This window comes from Anser cygnoides, chromosome 1 (assembly GCF_040182565.1).
Source record: "Anser cygnoides isolate HZ-2024a breed goose chromosome 1, Taihu_goose_T2T_genome, whole genome shotgun sequence".
In the NCBI taxonomy this organism is placed as follows: domain Eukaryota; kingdom Metazoa; phylum Chordata; class Aves; order Anseriformes; family Anatidae; genus Anser; species Anser cygnoides.
In genome coordinates this window covers 33,288,461-33,307,317 of record NC_089873.1, presented here as the reverse complement: position 1 = coordinate 33,307,317, position 18,857 = coordinate 33,288,461, and the positions used below count along the sequence as shown (strand labels likewise).

Sequence of the window (18,857 nt, the reverse complement as noted above, 5' to 3'; positions counted from 1 at the left end):
TTTGGCACAAGCTGTTAGGAGGGACAAAAGTGTAAGTCCAGACAATAAAATTGCCAGCAGATACTTGTATTTTAAAAAAATAAGTCTTGGATAACGAAAACAGTCAAGAGCTACTCTTCTCTGACCAAGATAAGCCAAACTGATACTTGCCTATGTGGGACAGTCTTCTCTACAGTCAGTGGGACGGTACCCACACAAAGCTGAATTTGATTAAGAGGCACAGAAGCAAAGACATTGGAATGAATGGATTATAGTTTTCCTATTTCACAGCTGTGCAGGAAAGGTGCCAAATATTATTTTTGTTGTTAATGGGGTCTTTAGCACAGGTGAAACAAAGGGTTCAGATCATATGCACAGTTATTGTAGGCAACAATAAAAGAAAAATGAGTTGTGACACTATTTAACTCCCTAAAATCCTCTGCGTGCTCATTTGCAGTTAAAAGTCCATGGCAGTCTATTTTGATAAGTGGTGATCTTAAACATTTTTCCAGGAGTCGCAGGTTGGCTGCCCTTGTGTTAGGGTGGCGCAGAGTAGAAGTTCTCAAGGCCCCACCTGGGGGCTCCGTGCAGGAGCTGCTTGTAGGAGCTGCTCTCAGCTGCTGCATGGGAGGGTGGGCAGCTGGGGGGGGCCTGCGAGACCCTTGAGGTGTGGGGGCAGCCAGGCAGCAAGGGACATGCAAGACCTGAGGCTGCTGAGGCAGAGCAAGGGCAGCACACGCTCAGTTAGGGAGCCACTTCCAAGATTTTGTGAGGCAATGGGGCTGGTCAGGAAGGAAGAACTGGGCTGAGGCTCTTATGTATGACTGGAGAATCATTTATAGGAAGGCTGTAGCTCTTTGAAGGCCATTGTCTTAGGGCTTCCTCCATGTAGTGAATGGTGAAGGAAGCTAACAGGTGTATTAGGAAGGACCGGACCTGGCAAGTATCTGTGTGACGTACTGCTCCTTCTGCATTGGTCTGCTCTGGGACCCATCACCTACCCTGGGAAAACCAGCACAAACCCACTCCATGATCACTCAGTGTGTGGCCCTGGGCATGGATGCTGACAGAAGGATGCTGGAGAGAGAGAGGAAAGTCACGGGAGCTGGCATTATGACTGCAACTATTTCAACAACTTACCCAGCACTGAGAGACAAAGATCACCTGCCAGCTCTGCCCCTCCTTCAGCTACAGGTGACACCAGGGACCAGCAATCATGCTGCCATGGAGGGGGACCTGGGCAGGCTGGAGGAACAGGCATTTCTGGGGACATGATGTGCGTGTAGCCCATGCTGCAACCACATGCACGTGGATGTGTCTCTGTGTGTAAGGAGAGGGTTTGGGGATTGGGAGCGTGCTCAGGCATTTGCTGGTGTTTGTTAGCATTTGTTTCTAGTGTCTAGTACTGTGGTTTATCTGCTGTATTGCTGATATTGAGCCTGAATGTATAGTTCACTGATTACTGGTTAATTAGGTGCTGTTAATTGAATAAATCACTCCAATCCTGATGTATGTTAAGCAATGTAAGATGAGTGGTGCTTCCCTGGGGCAGGCTGGGCTGTGCCTTGCCCCAGTGGGTGCCACTCAGGGAGGGCTGTGCTGCCCGTGCACCCAGTGGGTTCCTAGCACATCCCCAGGCTCTCAGGGGGGCACACGCAGGGCTCCTGGGCTCATTTCACCCTTGGCACAACCTCAGTCTTGCAGTGAGGGTTAACATCAGGCTAATGTTTCCCCTCATCTTGTCCCTAAAAATAGTATTTATCACAATGACAGTGGCAGGGCCCTTCCATGTCTCAGACAAGACCGTACACCAGGATGCTACATGCAGAATCCCATTACTAATATATTGTTGTTTTGCAGGTCTCCCTATTTCATTGTTCAAGCAAAAATTAATGCACTCACAACATACAACAATGTGTTAGAAGAATGGTTTTTACTGTTTGTCTTTTGAACTTCCAGCATTGCTTCTCAGTGACACTTGATACAGCTGAGGAAAAACTACAACCTGAAGATGCCATCAAATAAACACTGGCAGTCCTTGAATATACTATGAAAAAGAATTTAACTACTTCCTTTTTGCAAAATATCAGTCGCAAAGAAACATTAGAATGTCAATGTTTGGAAGGATAAAAGAGCAGCTTTGTAACTTCTTTGCATGCTACTTGCTGAGATTTGAAGCACCATGGAAGTCTACTTCCCTGGCTCACAATGTCTGAAGACAGACTGAGATCAGCAAACTCAAGAAGGCAGTTGAGGAAGAAGTGAGGTATTCCTCACTCCTCATTACAGTCACCCTACAGGCATTCTGATGGCAGAAGGCAATAGGCATCTGATGCTAGCAAAACTGTCTTCTGGCTTCAAAAACTGAATTTCTGCGGATGAAGTGTATACCTGGGTGAAATATGTTTACTTCTGTTCCTAAGATGTTTTGTGCAGTTTATGTGTGTGTGTGTGTGCATGAATCTCATGAGGCAAATGAAATGGTTGACATCAACAACCCAGTGTGGCCAAAGTCTTAATAATGCAGGCATGATATTGCAGACAAGCATACATGCGGTATACTTGATTTCTGGGAACTTAGCAAGTGATCTCACAACTCCTCATTTTAGTTTTCTTTGCTACCTCTTACACATCTTCTGTATTGCAATTTCTTCAAGCAGTTCCCTTCCTGTCCTTATAGTTTCATTTCTCTAAGGCATTTTCGTGCTACTCTGTTATAAATAGCAACAAGAGCAATACGATGAGTGGGTAGTTTCAGTAAAGTACATTTTTTCCAGCACACTGCAGAAGATGGAGTAGAGAGGTCTCTAGGAAAGGTCTCTTCAAATGCCTAGTTCACTTCTGCAAAGAGTTGACAGAGATATTTGTGTAGCAATGTTGCAGCCATAAAAGCACCAGCAGTCACATTTGGGCTATCTGTGTTTATTCTTTCATGTGCCTTTTGCAAGGCACTAAAATACACCCAAATAAACTAAATGCCTTTGAGGTCTAGTCAGACCAGCACCATGCTGTGTCTTTGCTAAGACTCTTTAGAACAGCAGGGGTAACAGTTCAGGTGCAGTGACCAAAAATAGCTATATATCTCACGGGAACATCGTACCTTATGGTGACCCTGCAAGAATTTCAAGAACCTGTTAGCACAGACAGCTTACTAAAAACCCATCATCATCCTCTCTTATATGACAAAGGCTTAACTTGGGCTTGAAAACTCAAAAAACCAAAGCACTTTTTTAGGTGCAATACCACACATTTCGATGGAGGTTTCAATAAACAGTGCACACTAAGTCGGTAGGTTCAGCAAACATTGGTCTTCGTAAGACTTACTGTGAAAATGGACCAGGAGGTTACTGTTGACTTCCACCTCATACGCTCTAGCTGCATTTGTATAAATAGTGAGCTCTTTAGTCTTTTGAATCAATACTATTTTTTCTTTTGCTTTTTGAATGAACCATGCCTGGAGTCTCTCCAGAACCCCATAGGGAAGAGTTTGATCTCTGCACCCTTTGGGATTATATCTGAGGATTAGCCTTGCTGTGAAGCTGGTGGGATTTGTGCAGGTCGGAAGTGATGGAAAGGGTGGAAAGAGAATTAAAAAAATGAGGTACCTGAATGTCTACTTTGTTCGTATTTTAATTTTAACCTTGTGCAAATTTTGGAGAATGCTCCATTTTTGTATAGTTTCATGAAGCAATACCAGAAAATTTTATCTTTCCAGTAACCATAGAAACACAGAAACAATGGTTACTGGAAATTGTTACACTTTCTCTGTACTTGCAGAAGCAGGTTTTTGTTATTGCTGGATGATGCAAAAATCAAGCCACATCCACGTCCTCAGCAGTGTTACCTGGCAAGGCTGCCGTAGCCAACAGGGAATGAACCTCACAAAGGTCTTCAGGCAGCTGGAGCATCTGGAGCCCTGGCTGTTCTGGAATATATTAACTCTAGCTGCTGTTTGCTACTCCTGTTTTCAGCAAATGGGTAATTAAATAGTGAAACTGTGATCCTGTCTGAGTACGTTTTACATTGACCAAAAGACTTTGTTGTCCAAAAGACTTAGTGGCCACCAGCATGTTGACTCCCTTCACGTCCTCTTACACCTCCCAAAGAAAGGCCAGCGAGATATGCGGTGTCTCAGAAACAGTCACCATCAACATTTATCTCTAAAGGGAGGAAGAGCACATCAATACCTTTTAAAAACCTCTTTTTGAATAAGAGTCTCTCATTACCCAGCTCCTTTGCCTTTGTCTTTCTATCATTTAAAATCACACTGTCTCTCGCTTGCTTTAAGCTACTGCTTTAAGACACAAATGTAGATTAAATTGTACCGATTTGTTTGATCTTTGTAGAAAAGCAGAAGTTTTAAGCAGCAAAGGAGAGGATGGAGATACCAAGTTGTCTGTCTCCCTTTCAGATTCCTGTAAGTAACCTGCCACCTTCCCAGACAAGAACTTGAACGGGGCCAGCTTTCTTCTGATTGCCTCTGCCCGACTTCCTGAGAAGGAAGGGCTCCTTAGTCTCACTAGACAGATCTTAATTAAAACAAACCAACCCTTTGACCTGCCTAGGCTTCACCCACCTTACATGTAAGTATTGGTTTCTAATCTGTTTTTCCTTTTAGAGACCACGTCTAAAACTCTTGTGTGTGCAGACATACACAAGGCTAGTAATGGAAAGTCAATATGAATGGAGGTCTGAAAAGAAAGAAGTCTTTTTATTCAGTTAATCCGAATGATTCTTCAGTTAATACTGATTCTAGTCTGGCTGTATAGATTAATGCCCTAGGCAATGCAAAATTTCAGCTGTCCGATTTGTTTCCTACTGACCACTCCAAACAAGTTTTCCAAAAATGTAATAGCCCTTTCTATTAATGGAGGATATTGGTTCTTGTAGACAAAATATAATAAAAAGTGACTCTTTCATGAGTAATTTTAAACATTCAAGCAGGGTAATTGATTACATGAGCCAAGGGCTGCAAACTGAAGAGATGACTGACTTTTTCAGTATGTAAATAGAGTACCAGGCAATAAACATATACCAGTTATGAATTGTATGAAATAAAATTACAATTAAGTTCAGCATCACAAAGGAAGTGGCTTGAATTTTTTTCAATGCTTGCATGCCATTTTCTACTCTCAGTTATTCCTGTGTAGTCCCTAGGGAGAGCTGGTATGGACTTGCTCCCACAGAGCAGAGGGTACCTGATCGTAAACTTGCTCAAATCTTAAAAGTTTTGGCTTTGCACAATGTCACTTGTCATGCTTTATACATAGTTTGCTCATTCTTGCTTGCTATTACTGGGAATCTCTTCTTTCTACCAGTGGCAACATTTAGGCAGCAATACTGGAGTTTGGAAGAGGCTGCCCAGGGAGGTCATGCAGTCTCCATCCTTGGATAGTTTCAAGACTTGCAAAGATAAAGCCCTGAACAACCCTGCTTGAGCTCAGAGCTGACCCTGCTTTGTGCAAGAGCTTGCCTAGAGACACCTATCGACCTGAATTATCTTGTGAACCTATGAAAGTGAAGGGAAGGGAAGGAGAGAGGAAAAGAGGACCCTGAATGGAAACTGCAGGTAATTTTGAGGATACTGAGAATCAAAGAGATTTAAATAGTGGAAAATGCATGGAAAGAATCCTATGGGAAAAAGAAACAATGAAAAAAATAAGTTGACAACTGAAGAAATAAGAATGTTCAGATCCTTTTCAAACTTTCTTTGAAAGGTGGCAAAAAAGAGAGAGCAAAGAAGCAGCTAATAATGACTTTTTGGAAAAAAAATATGCATTTTGACTATTATGACTGCTTTCTGCTTGCCTTTCTCATTTCCCTGATAATAGGTAGGAGCCACAGCAGCCAGCCACAGCAACGGTACTCGTCTGTCTGAAAAGAAGAAAGGAGCCCACGCTTCCTAAGAATGCCCATCACTGAAGTTATGTCAGGCAGGGCACACACTGGGGCTTTGTTAATGAGCAGGCTGGAAGCCCTTTTTCCCTGGGAACTGACGAGCTGTAATGAAGGCAAACCTGAGGAAAACACCTGTTATGCTCATGTCGCCCATCTCCTTCAAATGTAGCTGAGAGCACGGCAACTCGCAACAGAAGAGAGGGGGCTCTGGCTGTTTTAAAGTTACATGGTTATGCATCTTCCTGAATGAATACATCCACTTGTAAAGCTGTAAGTCTGTAAGTATTCCTTGGTAATGATTCATAGAGGGACTGGTTAGATGGACCAAATACCTTTCTGTATGTAGCATACCGTATTGCAGTGAAGCATTTTCCTGCTAGTTTTGTCCCTAGGCTGGAACAGGTACCTGTTGCTTCTTTGGCAGAATTTCCTTGGCTGGGCAGAGCCTGTGTGCAGATGGTACTGTATCAATAACAGCAATTATGGGCCTTTGGTGGGTTATTTGCAGTTTAGGTCACCAACAATAAAAATTGCTTGGAAATAAAAGCCAAAGAATGGGGCTTCAGTAAAAGAAAAAAAAATGAAGAGGGGAAGGAATCGAAGGAATTCAATATGCAGGGAAGTGCTCCAGATGTCACAAAGCAGCATGAGACCTGGGTCTATAACCTGCCTGCAGGAATCAGATAAGCTGCCCTTCTGCAGACCCCAATTGCCAGACATCAAAGGAAAAGCAGAGATTAGAGGTATCCTTGTGACTGTGCTGCAGCTGTAACATACATTTCTGAAAGGATTTGATGCTACTAGATTGCTCTTAGCAAAGCAGCTGGGTTCATACTTTTCCTCTCTCCAGCAAGGAGTTTGCTGTGGAAACTACAAGCTTCGTGGAGTTTCTCCTTCGTAAGTTTTGTTCCTGCTTCTTTCAGAAAAGTGAAAAGCTGCTGGCACCCCCCATGCAGAGGAATTGATAGAAGGCAAATAAGATGGTGTTAAAACCTAGTCACCCAGAAGAGCTGCTCACCCAGACGTCATCTGGAAGCTGAGAACTGTGAGCATTAGGGAAGAAGGACTTGCTCTTCTGTTCTGGATGGATAGTTATTGTCTCTCCATTTGTCCCCCAGTTTCCCTATGAAACAGGGATTTTACATATATTGATTTACTTCTGAAATGGTCACATAACGCATTCTTCCTCACCTCAAGGCTGTGCAGCTCACAGACCAGACTTCTGCCTTTTCGTTGTCCTTGGTTATGTATTTAGTATCCCGATGACTTGTCACATCGTGGTCAGGACAGTTTTGAATACAAACGAGGAATGAGGACGAACAACCCCTTTGTCATCTGGGGCTTAGAACGGATGGGCTGCATGGTAGAAGAGCTGGTATGTCTGGTGCATGCAGCAGCATCTTGGTCAATAAAGCAACTGGAACTGTTTGTTAATAAATGCAGTTTGAAGCTCTGCATGTCACTATCCATAGTCTTAAGCACAGGGTCACTCTAACATAAACATGCGCTGTGTCTATATCCTGCACTAGGCCATTTCAAATGAATCAGCTTTATGGTCTTATTCACAGTTTGGTATGTCTAATTTTTATGGGTCTGGCAATCTGCTCAAAGCTTAAGCTGGTTACTTTTAAATGCAACCTAAAAAGCTGGAACACTCTGCTTGCAGGACCATAACCACTTCAACTTTATGGTCTAAGATAAAAAGTTCTCTCCCACTGAGCCCCTCCTAGTAGGTCATTAAAATTAAGGGCAGTGTATTAAAAATCTGTTACATCTTTTATTAGTGAGTCATAACCTGTGCACTTGTGGGAAAACGAGCTTGCAAGTCTAGTAGGTATCTGAATTGCTGTCTTTCCAGTCTTTGAGAGGTGTCTGTTCTTTGTTTTCAGGTGGTTGTCATGATGGAAGCTATTCACTGGAGGAAAAGCAATTACTTGGCACATACTGTAATACCGTGTAGTAGCCCAGCGTAAGATGGTACTAGCTGGAAAGGACAGAAATCTTTAAAACAGAATAAATTTACTTTTCGCATAGAATCAACAAAACTGTAATTTGAGGAAGAAGATAGTGCAATTAAATGTTCCTTTTTGGTTTTGTATTTTATAGGCAATACAAGGGGAGGCAGAGGAGATGAAACAACCTGGAGTAAGTAACACTCATGGAGCAATGCAGAATAAAGAGGGCAGGAGTGAATTGTCTGCTTTCAGCACTTTCACCAAGACAATCAACTAATCCTTAGACTCCAAATATACACACATGTACACATTTTATAAAATTGGACTTTTAAACATAAATGTTTTCATACACATGAAGATTGTATTTAAGGTATTTCCTACAAATATTCTATTTGCCTCGTGTCATTTCCATCTCATCAAAGGTTGAGGATGCCGAAGTAATTTACAGGCACCTGTGTGCTCACAGATCTTATGTGCTTAGCCCAGAGATGTCTCTTCTACATATGCATCACTGTACAGAGTATCTGTGGATCTGTGGGAAGGAAAAAAAAAAAAACAAAAAACAAAACTATTGTGCCAAATATAGTCTCTGACAAAGCATATACAGCCCTACATTGATGGTAACTGCTGACTGCTGGATGGCTTCTTATAGAGGGCAGAATGGAGATTCATGCAACGTGTGAAAACTTGACATTTCCTCAAGTTTCTTTCCTTCCATAGGTTGCTCAACTTTTTCAGGTAAAGAAAAAAAGACTAAAAAAAATTGTGTTAAACTTTCAGGAAAAGGTCAACCAACTATATTAAAGTCATAGTGGTGGGCAAAAGATAGGAGAAGATTTCAGAGTTTTTGGAGTTAAAGAAACATTTCAAAATATTAATAATGAACAACAGCTGAAGACAATGAATGTAATCATGGGAAGAATACTTCCATTTCAGGTAACCAATTTTAGGCCTCTTACCCACCCAGTCTCCCATGAGCTCTTCTACAGCCCATGGCAGAAGAGCAGAAGACAAGTTGCTTCAGGAGAATATCAAGAATGAATCTGCATCAGTAGCTCAGCACACGAGCGCAGTTTAGATTGCAACCACGTACTTTCCCGTTGCAAATTGTGTGGTCTCTGCACATGAATGAGATTTGGCTGAAACGTACTCCAGCCACTACTGGCAGTCAGTTTACAGGAGCAGATGAGCTAAACTGATGTAAGCCTCAGGGTAAGTTTAGTTACCTATCTCAGGCTTCTCAGACTAGATACTGAAAGCAGAGAGTGGAAACACTCCTCTCCTCTCTCATCTGTGTCTGTGTTTACAAATGAGGCTCCCACACAATGGAGGATTCCTTCCTCCTCTAATTAAATTGACGAGTTGACTGTGGTGAGTGGCTACACTGAGTCTTTTCATTTAAGAATTCATGTTGTAAGCAGTCTCTCTGCTTGACCATTAATTTAAATACTCCTGCAAAATCTACATTATTTGATGTTTTTCTCACTTTCATGCAGGCTTGCAAGGGCCTTGAAAGCATTTACTCGATGTGAGGTCACAGAATTATTTTAGCTGTGGATCAGTTGTTTAATAGCAGTTTTCTCAGAGTCATGTCATCATGCAAGCTGTAAGGCTCAAGTAAGTCTTTCATTTTCTGCCTACATATTAATGGATTTAACCACTCCCATGCACAAAAAGAGAAATAGATTAATGGGAGATTTTCAGTACTTGGGTTTATAGTAACCAAAACATACAGAGAAGCATGTATCTGCAAAATCAACCAGCTATTTCTGTAACTACTTAACAAATGCTCTGACTTTTAAATCAAATTCTGCTTGAAAGTCAAGCATCAATATAGTCACCTCTTACATAATACAGGTGGGATCTCACAGTGTTTTACCGTTAGTAATTAATGGTTTGTCTTTGGTTATATATTGTCAATTAAACAAATTTATAGGCTGTAATAGGCAAAAGCTAATAGATTTATTCTTAGCCATATTTTAATGGATAAATATTTAGTCTGATTATAAAGTAAACTTTTGCCTGATGAAATACTAAATGGTCCATAAACAAAATATTTGATTTTGACTTTACTGCGATACTGTCTATCTTTTCTAGTGCCAGAAATATTTGTGATTTTAAATAGGACAATGCGTGTGTATTTTTTTTTAAACGAACTTCAAAACTAATAGAATATGTTCCTGCCTCATAATAAACAATTGTCAAATGATGTTTATTAAAATTGACTCTCAACTGACAGTTAATAAATGCATAGTTCTATTATGCATGCTAAATCCAGCATTCCAAAAACTTAAAAGCAGATAGATCAAAACAATGGAGATAAAAAAGTCACAAAGACAAAATACAGCAACACCAGTAAATGACAGGGAAATAATTCAGGCTTAGAAATGACTTATTATTTAGTAACTTGTAACAACAATTTATAGAACTAAATTAGAGGCATATCAGAGTCTTTCTGATGTTTTAGATATGCACTTTCTCTAGTGCATGTTGTTTGATCATACCGCAGAAGAATTCACATTCCAGAGTCCCCTTCAAAAAAGCAAAACAAACACTTTTGCCATGTTTCTGCTTCCAGGTTACTTTTACTTGTGGATAATGAATGAAGAAAGAAAAGGTTACAAGACATTTCAAGTATAAATCCATTTTAATTAATACCCCAAAACATTTCTTCAGCATGTTTAGACTGTCCATGTGTGGCGTGTTTCATATGTATGTTTCGTGTATACCCAGACAACATCTGCACCAAAGCATACAAATACTGGATTTAACAGGCTCTGCGTCCTTTACTGTAAGCACTCCACTGGCTCTTTGATATTACATAGGTTTGGTGGGACGGAAAAAGTTGCTTTAAGGGTGTATTTTCACCTCCGTTTCTGAAAAGTGAAGGGCAGAATTTTTAATCAAGGAGCAGTTTATCTTTAATTATGAAAAATATAATTAGGCATTATCACATAATTGCTATTACTGATGGAGAAAGTCACATTTTTGTAAGTAGTGACCCATGCTGTATTATCGCTCTTGTGTTTACTGCATAATGAATCTGTATTTGTGTTTGGCAGCTAGCCAGCAAAAATTAAAAGGTAATCAACATGCTTCTCTGCAGTCCGGTCATCAAAGTCACTGGCTCTACAGATGAGTAAATAACAAAGTCAAGTTGTGATGTCCTAACAGAAACCCTTCTTAAGGAATAACTGCATTTATCTCCTCTGTTAAGACATCAAATGATACTTGAAAATAACCATATACAAAAAGCTTTGCAAAATAGATTAGAAGAACTGTGCTATACATCTGGTGTTGAGTTAAAAAACAGTTTAATGTCTCAAGGCACCACCACGGTAGAATTTTATACCTGCAAGTAATCATCTAATACACTATTGTACAGTTAAGGTAATGTATTAATAAATAGCTTGTGCAATTTTGGGAAGCAATCTATAAAGGAATGTTAGATATACAGTAGGCACGTACTATAATACAAATAAAAAAAAAAATCCTAGAAAAAGCATGCTGAGCACCTTTTGGTATAGGTTGAATTTCTTAGTCTAGACACTATGTAAATCTTATCTTACAAAAGATAAAACTGAACTCTTACAGCAACTGCTTATTTATTTTTCCTGGGTATTTGCCTCTATGCTGGAGGATTACTCTTAGGGACAGAGGACTCTGGTACTGGCTGTAAAGGGCTTTCTTGTTCATTCAATTGTGCATTCAAGTTTTCAGAAGTGAGGAGAGAAGAATTGAAAACTATTTCACTTAAGTCTGATTTTATGGATACAAGATGAGGTTCTTGAAAACTCAATGGTTCTTCTACTAACACCTGTGTATTTTCTCGCGTCATTCCCATATCTGATGGTGACTTTCGTTTCATTCTTGTGTATGATTTGTCTAAATTCTCCATGCCTTGGTCAGTTTTCTGAAATCGCCCAAAGAACCAGATGAAGAAACCAAACAGAGCAAAAGCCAACAAACTTGGAATAAAAGCCAGGCATTTGACATCAAGGCTAGAGCCTATGTATCTGCTGTGTAAGAACATGTCTCCTTCGGCATAGGTCCGGTTGGTCAAAGGGTTAGTGTTATTGGATCTCCACTCCCAAGATAACTTAGTTCTGTTAAGGTCTTTCAAGCTTTCTGAGTCCTTCACTGTGTAGATCTTCTGTCCAGGACCAATATATTGGCCATACTCATGAGGTTTGTAAAATATTTGGTTCTTCCACATATTTAGATCCAAGATTAAAACAAGAAAGATAATTCCATAGTTAAACCATTTGCCTGTTTGGAAAGAGAAACGGAGAAAGAGAAAGAGAGAGAGAAAGAGAAAAAGGAAAATGAGAAAAAGAAAAAAAGGAAAAGGAAAAAAAACAATTCAGTCATCTGATATTTTATATATCTGATGCTTCATTTTAGAAGCAGTACAAATGCATTCATATGTAAAAGCTACTGAGAGAAAAATCCCTTTTTTATTAATCAGTAAAGCAAAGTTGTAATAAGATTTCTACCACAGTCAGATTTATGCTGAATATCCCTTAGTATTTCACAGATAGGTCTGGGCACATAATAAATAATTTTGTAATGTAAGCACAGCAGTATATCAATTGAATTCACATTGCAGTTTGTAGGTGACCTGTTGATTAGACCATTAGGCGATGTGGTACAGATCAATAAACCTAAAACGCATTAATTTCAGAGCTTCAGAAACACTCACATGGAAATTCTCCTTGAAAAGGCCATATTTAATAGAATTATTTATATGCCAGTAATGAATGAAGTGAGGCTCTTTTAGGGGTTCGTAAGTATGTACATTTTAAAAGTACATACATATATTGTTTCATACACTAACCATGGTGCCCAGATACATGCAGGTGGGGCAACTGGATAAACTGTGATTTAGAGGTATTATGCCCTTGAGAAATAGCAAGGGCTGATTTTAGTCTTGGGAGACTAGTCAATTTAGCTTTCCTATACTCTGTGTAGTGAGAAACTCCTCCAAGGAGTGACTCATAGTCTAACATTAAGCTCCTGCAATAGTGGAGGAGGAACCTTTTCTCCTTTTATTATTTAAAATTACTCTTTTGCATGTCTCCTGCAGGCATCCAAAATATATAAAAGGTAACATTATGCAACTGCAAAGTTGGCCCTGCTTTGAGCAAGGTATCGGAACAGATGACCTCCAGGTGTTCCTTCGTAGCTAAATTAATCAATGAATATACACAGACACAAAACAAAATTACACTGTTTTCATACTTAAAGAATCCCTTACACTTTAGCTGAACATGTGTTAAAATCTTACCTGTGAGGTAATTACTGGCACCAATCAAGAACCCAACAAATCTACATGTCATCAAAATTGCATCAGGATGGAGAATTTGTGACCGACACCACAGCATGATGTGAAAGGACATTCACTGTGGAATGTTCCTGCTGATGATGAATGATATCGGTCTATGCTAGAACCATATTTAAGTAGGCCTCAAGGAAAAAAAGAAAATGAATGTAACAGAGAATCTACCAAATGACTTATGTCTTCGGTTTGGTAAAGAATAAGTGGATTCCAGTTCCTCAAGGTCTGTATTTTCAAATTGTACCATGGACCAAAATGCTCCATTCGGGTAACTCCTTGTATTTTAGCAATTGTGTTTAATGGTCCTCTTCAATCAACCTAGATTATACTTGGACTGGAAATGGATGAGAATGCTCTTTCTATTGTGTTATTGTCACTATTCAGAAATCAAACTGCACTGAAAAGACCTTGCAGTGAATCCTGTTCACATAATTCCTGAATAACTCCTTTAGCCTTTTTTTCTGGTTTTCAGCAATATTGTAGTCAACTTGTTAAAGAGGTGGGTTTAGAAAATAATGGTTTTAGAAGATTGTCACCACATTTTATATTACTTAAGTCCCTTAGGTGAACACTGAGACACTGAAAATGATGCTAAAATACAAAATATAGTAAGAAACAATAGAATTTGAACTTAGATGTATATGTAGAATTTAGTAGCATGGTTTAGTGGTGGACTTGTCAGTACTAGGTTCAAGGTTGCACTAGATGATCTTAGAGGTCTTTTCCAATCTGAATGATTCCATGATTCTTTGATTTAGCTTGATACAGTTTCCTATGGATTTGTGCCCTATATTTTTCTCTCCCTCTGAATTACCCTATATTCAGCCAGAATATATCTTGCATAGTGTGTGTTGATGGGCTGGCTGGGACACACATTCACCAATTAGTTGGCTGCTGACAAACAGAATACATAATGGATGACTTCTACCTGCTCCTTCCTCAGCTGGGCACTGACTTGGATGATTCTCCCCTACCTAACCACCATTTCTCAGGACATGATGGGAATGTAAGCATTGTTTAGATTCTCACCCTCCAAAAATGTTCTTGAAACTGGCTGTGGGTTGAAAAGTTATTTGATGCTCTTGGATAGAGAGAGTGAGACCAATTCACACAGAGAACATGATCACATAATTCTCATTTCCTTAGGAAAATAGGCTAAACACAAATGGCAATGAAATACAAATATTAGAACTGTTATCTGTTTACCTACAGTTTGAAAGAAAATTTAATTTACCGTATTCAAAACTTCCTTTCTCTGCTATGGTTGTTCACCTGGACATTTTTTGGAACAGTAATTTGTCATCAAATATTGCTCTGTGATTCAACCAGAAAGCAACTATCCCTGCTGCACTGGCCCGGAGTTAATTCCTTAAGCCATGTTCTTTTCCCAGGAAATTGCATCATAAGACTGTCTAAAGAAAATTCCACTTCTTTGTTACCGGCTCCATCAAAAAAAAACCCCACAAACAACCTTGTATTTGGTACTCTGTGTTTCTGCAAAGCTATGACAGGTGCCTTTCCAGTAAGACTGCTAGACCTTGGAGGCAGGAAACTCCTGTAGGACCAGTATTACTCTTTCTCTTCAAATAGTTATGGCAAGAATAAACTATGCGTAGGAAAACACAGATGACTGAAAGATCAAAATTCAAAGTGTAATGAAATGGGAAAATTATGAAGATGGCCTTTATAAAGACACTGATATAATCTTGATTGCTAGCTTCAGGTATGACTGACAAAGGGAACTTTGCTATTCTAATGCTGAGCTATGATCCACCTGATCTTTTGGCATAATGGCACCCAGTGGATTTCACAGTAACCATCTGTGTCCAAAGTGCAACATCTAGAACAAGCCACCTGAGCAGTAAGTCTTGAGATGCCAGTCTGTTGATGGTGAAGGAGTTGTGTTCTGCTAGCTAAGAAGCTAGCAGAAAATACTGAAAATACTGAACAGAGGTAGTTAGGTGTCTGATCTCTGGCTTCATGTAGGATCTGTCCTACACTCTGATTTCATAATTGTGAAGCTATGTTAGAACTATTTAAAAAAGGCTCTGGCCCCCTTGTATAATAAATTAGAATACTCACCTGATATAAAAAAGATGTATATTTCAATTCCTCCTGTTACATTAAAAGCATGAACTTGAAACTCCCTCGCTTAGCTTCCAGATAGGTTGAGGCAGAGAGGAGCACAGCCTGAAGCTCTCCTGATTCTATCAGTTGTGTTGGTGTGGACTATAAATGGTGCTTGGACAAACAGCTTAGATGCAGATGCTCCAGTTAACTAAGATGAGTCATGTTCTGTACATCTAAGTGGCAGCTAGTTGCCTGACAGCTGCTGATTTTCTATTAGATGTGCTTAAAACTCCTTATATTTCCCATTTCTAGACAATTTTTACATTCTCTGCATCTCTGGTGTGCTCTATGAGCTCTACAATTTTTCCTTTTCTTTTGAAAACTGTTGTGAAAAGAACTAAACACTAAATATGAGCAATATATAAGATAACTTATATGGTTATCATTATAACTATATATGAACACCATGACATCTTCCTACTCCTACTCAGTATTCCCTGTAGCCAAGGGCTGTGTTAATCTCTCGCAACACAAAATGACTGGGAGTTAGCACTGTCTTGGTTACTTACAGAAAGTATTTACCTCTTTCTAGAATACAGTGTCCTCTGCTGTTTATCCCTCTTCCAAGGCACATACTTTACTCAGTTGTATTAGCAGCATGATAGCCAAATAAACCCCGTTTACCCAGCAATCCTTCTGGATTGGTGATATATGTATTGAAGCGATCTGACCCAAGAGGTCTGACAGTCTCCACTTACAAACATCTATCTGATGATAATTCTCCCTGATAATTCATGCTGGAGACTTATTATACTAATGAACATATATAATAAATATATATACACACATATATGTATATATTACATATAATACTTATACATATATAATGTATATAAAATATTTTTTGTTCTGTTTTTTAAATAACAAAGTCATATATTATATTCATACAGGAAACGAACTTTGTAAGTTAGGAGTCACTCGACCTCTCATCTTGTGCATATATGAGCACAAGCCTAGAGTTTTGCAAAGAGTCAGGATAAATATATTATAAAGGTATAGGTATTCATCTTCTGAAAAAACAACAACAAAAAAAGGGACAAAAAAAACCCACAATATAATTTAATTTATGGTGCTTCAAATTTCATTACAGATGAAAAATGGGAAGCAAAAATGTAGTCCCACACTATGAAGCCATTCTATTTGTCTCCTGACCAATTTCTGTAGGATCACTACCACTGTTGCTCTAGGGAGGCCAAGAATATTTGCATATACCTGGCACCAGTTAGCTTTTCTTGAAGCATGTGGATTTTCCATAGACAATCTGAGATGGAAGGATGCAGCTCCCAAGACTGGAAGGCCAGTCAAGCATTTCAGCAAACTGAGAATTATTATACCCAGGCTCCTCAATGGTGTTACAATGAAGAAAATCAGGTGGTGATACAGGCTATGTCATTCAGCCATACACTACCTAACTTACACCTGGTTCATAACTGCCATTCACAGTGTTAAAGTCCTTACATGTTACACATGACATTTGCAGAGTCACCTATTTCTGCCAACTGAAGATGTTTGGGCAGTGCTCATTTTTAAAGAGGCTGATAAAGTCTACAAAGGGTAAAGCAACCAGTCCACAACCCCGCATGCAACTGATTTACTGGGCAACTGAAGCAGATCCTGCAGGTCTAAATATTCCCAAACAGCTTCTGATTCTGAAGTATTTTTATATTTGCATGTCCTCTCTGTAACAGAGTAGTCATGTCCTAAAAAAAAAAACAGAGACCTCATGTAGAAACCAGTCCTCAGCAACTCTCTGGAGGTCAAGAGAATATGTGAAAATCCCACTTATTAAGGCTAGACTCAAGTGGCCTCATGCTGTGCAACCATAGCCAGAGGCTAGTGCAGGACATGTTGTCTTTAGACTCTTATCTCAATTGCAATTTGTGTCTAAAACATTCAGACACCTCTGTAAAACATTCAAGTATCTTTGAAAAATTCTTCATCTCTTCTGTCACGTTAGTGTTATTAGCTAGATACATCCATGCCAACCACTCACAGCTGAACTAAGCAGCAAATCCTCTGAGATCTTTTCATGTCTGTGTGCATAGACAAGTTTGTTTTTACCTCTAACCTTTCTATTTTTGTCCAAAGGCTCCCTCAGGCATCTCTGTGTAGGTGATGCTTGGCCTGGATGCTTGTGTAGGTGATGCTTGGCACTCTTTTGGTTTAAGTGTACAAGCCAGCCACACTAGGCACTTGCCAGACACAAAGGTGACAATTTCTCCATTGGACAGAAGGGCACTCTGGATAGACCAGAACTCAGAAACACGTCTATAAATGGCTAGAAAAATCTCCCATCTGTTTTGATACCTAAACCTTAACATTTCCCATTTGGAACTTATCGGAAACTCGACAGCAGATGCTCTTGGATCTCCAGTGCTGCTATTAGATGGTACCAGCCAGGCCTCCGAGTGCCTTTTAAAAATGAAAGAATCTGAAGTAACAAAATTTACTTTTAAGTATTACAAATTTCCCTGGGTATTATAGAAAATAAAGTAGACTACATATTTTCGTAAACAGCAGCCCAAGAACGAAAACACATACATACTCATTGTAGTGAACCATCTGTCAAGGGAAATCCAGATAAGTTAGGCAGATGCAGGAATTCGAGATATTTTTGATGTTTATAGATAAAAGCAGCTATCAAAACACGATAAAAATATTTAATACTGAGTAGATGCTTGCTAGGAGTTCCTAGATGCAAAGAAATTTAAGCAAACTGAGGTACTCAGTTACCGGCAAAAATAAGATGGGCTTTTGATAGTAAATTCAAAATTACACTGAAGCATATAAGCTACATATGGCTGCAGATGTTAATTCAACATTATTGCTAACTTACAACATTCAGAAATCGTAAGTCATGCCTAAGAACACGTTTTTTAGTTCAAAGTAGCAAGATGGGTTAAAAATAATACATTTCATACTGCTTAACTTATCTGCTTTTTTAGACATGGAGCTATGCAGAAGTAGCATTTTTTTTTTTCTCTGCAATCATGAGATACTTTTTAAAAAGTATGAAAGCAGACAGTCTCACATAGTATCTGAATCCAGGCGATAAGCCTTTAAGACCAAAAAAAAAAAAAAAAAGTGACTGTCTTAAGACATGATGAAATCGGGAGAGCTGGCAACACAGATCAAGTAACTGTGAAATCCTTCATCTGTACGGAACATTTACGAAGCCATTAAGCACACACCAACAGAAAGGTGATTTAAAGTCCTTTACTCCTCTGCATGTGCCTACAGTTAGAGAAGCTTCTTTGTGGGACTATTGCTCATTAGAGCAACCCAGCGCTGAATAGGGCTGCTCAGGGGAGTCCTGGGGCTGCTCTTATTTATATCAATCAATAGTGACCACGACAGACTGTGAAAGAATAAAATTTATGAAGAATAAAATTTGCAAGGAACAATATAGTAAATGGTATTTCAGCCATGCTTCCTTTCTCCTCACTATTTGGGAGAAAAGGGTTTTCAATTTCTGGACATTGGGGCATAGATCATATTTTCACAGCATGGTTGACACCTTATCCCAATAGAAATAAACAATACTCAGGCCGTTGTCT

The 18,857-nt window shown here is 39.4% G+C and overlaps 1 protein-coding gene and 1 long non-coding RNA gene across 12 annotated transcripts in view; one reads left to right on the top strand and one right to left on the bottom strand.

Annotated features, from left to right (window-relative positions):
• The first annotated feature begins 4,362 nt into the window (after positions 1-4,362).
• LOC106047613 (uncharacterized) lies at positions 4,363-8,101 on the top strand. 2 transcript variants are annotated; one of them, XR_010829317.1, is made up of 5 exons: positions 4,363-4,562; positions 5,298-6,155; positions 6,801-6,922; positions 7,767-7,854; positions 7,984-8,101. It is a non-coding gene; the product is annotated as an uncharacterized lncRNA (long non-coding RNA). The 2 variants fall into 2 exon arrangements; XR_010829316.1 differs by lacking the exon at positions 4,363-4,562 and having other exon boundaries at positions 4,857-6,155.
• Positions 8,102-8,192: 91 nt separating this feature from the next.
• The window catches only part of TMEM117 (transmembrane protein 117), a 221,893-nt gene continuing 211,228 nt past the window's right edge, over positions 8,193-18,857 (bottom strand). For 8 of the 10 annotated variants that reach the window (XM_013199123.3, XM_013199134.3, XM_048065975.2 and 5 more), the window contains one exon: positions 10,021-12,101. In XM_013199123.3, coding sequence (XP_013054577.3) covers positions 11,461-12,101 — 641 coding nt within the window. In that variant the 3' untranslated portion in view covers positions 10,021-11,460. Of the gene's footprint in view, positions 8,365-10,020; positions 12,102-16,208; positions 17,001-18,857 lie in introns of those variants that run through there. The other 2 variants (XM_066992114.1, XM_048065976.2) reach the window with 2 other exon arrangements.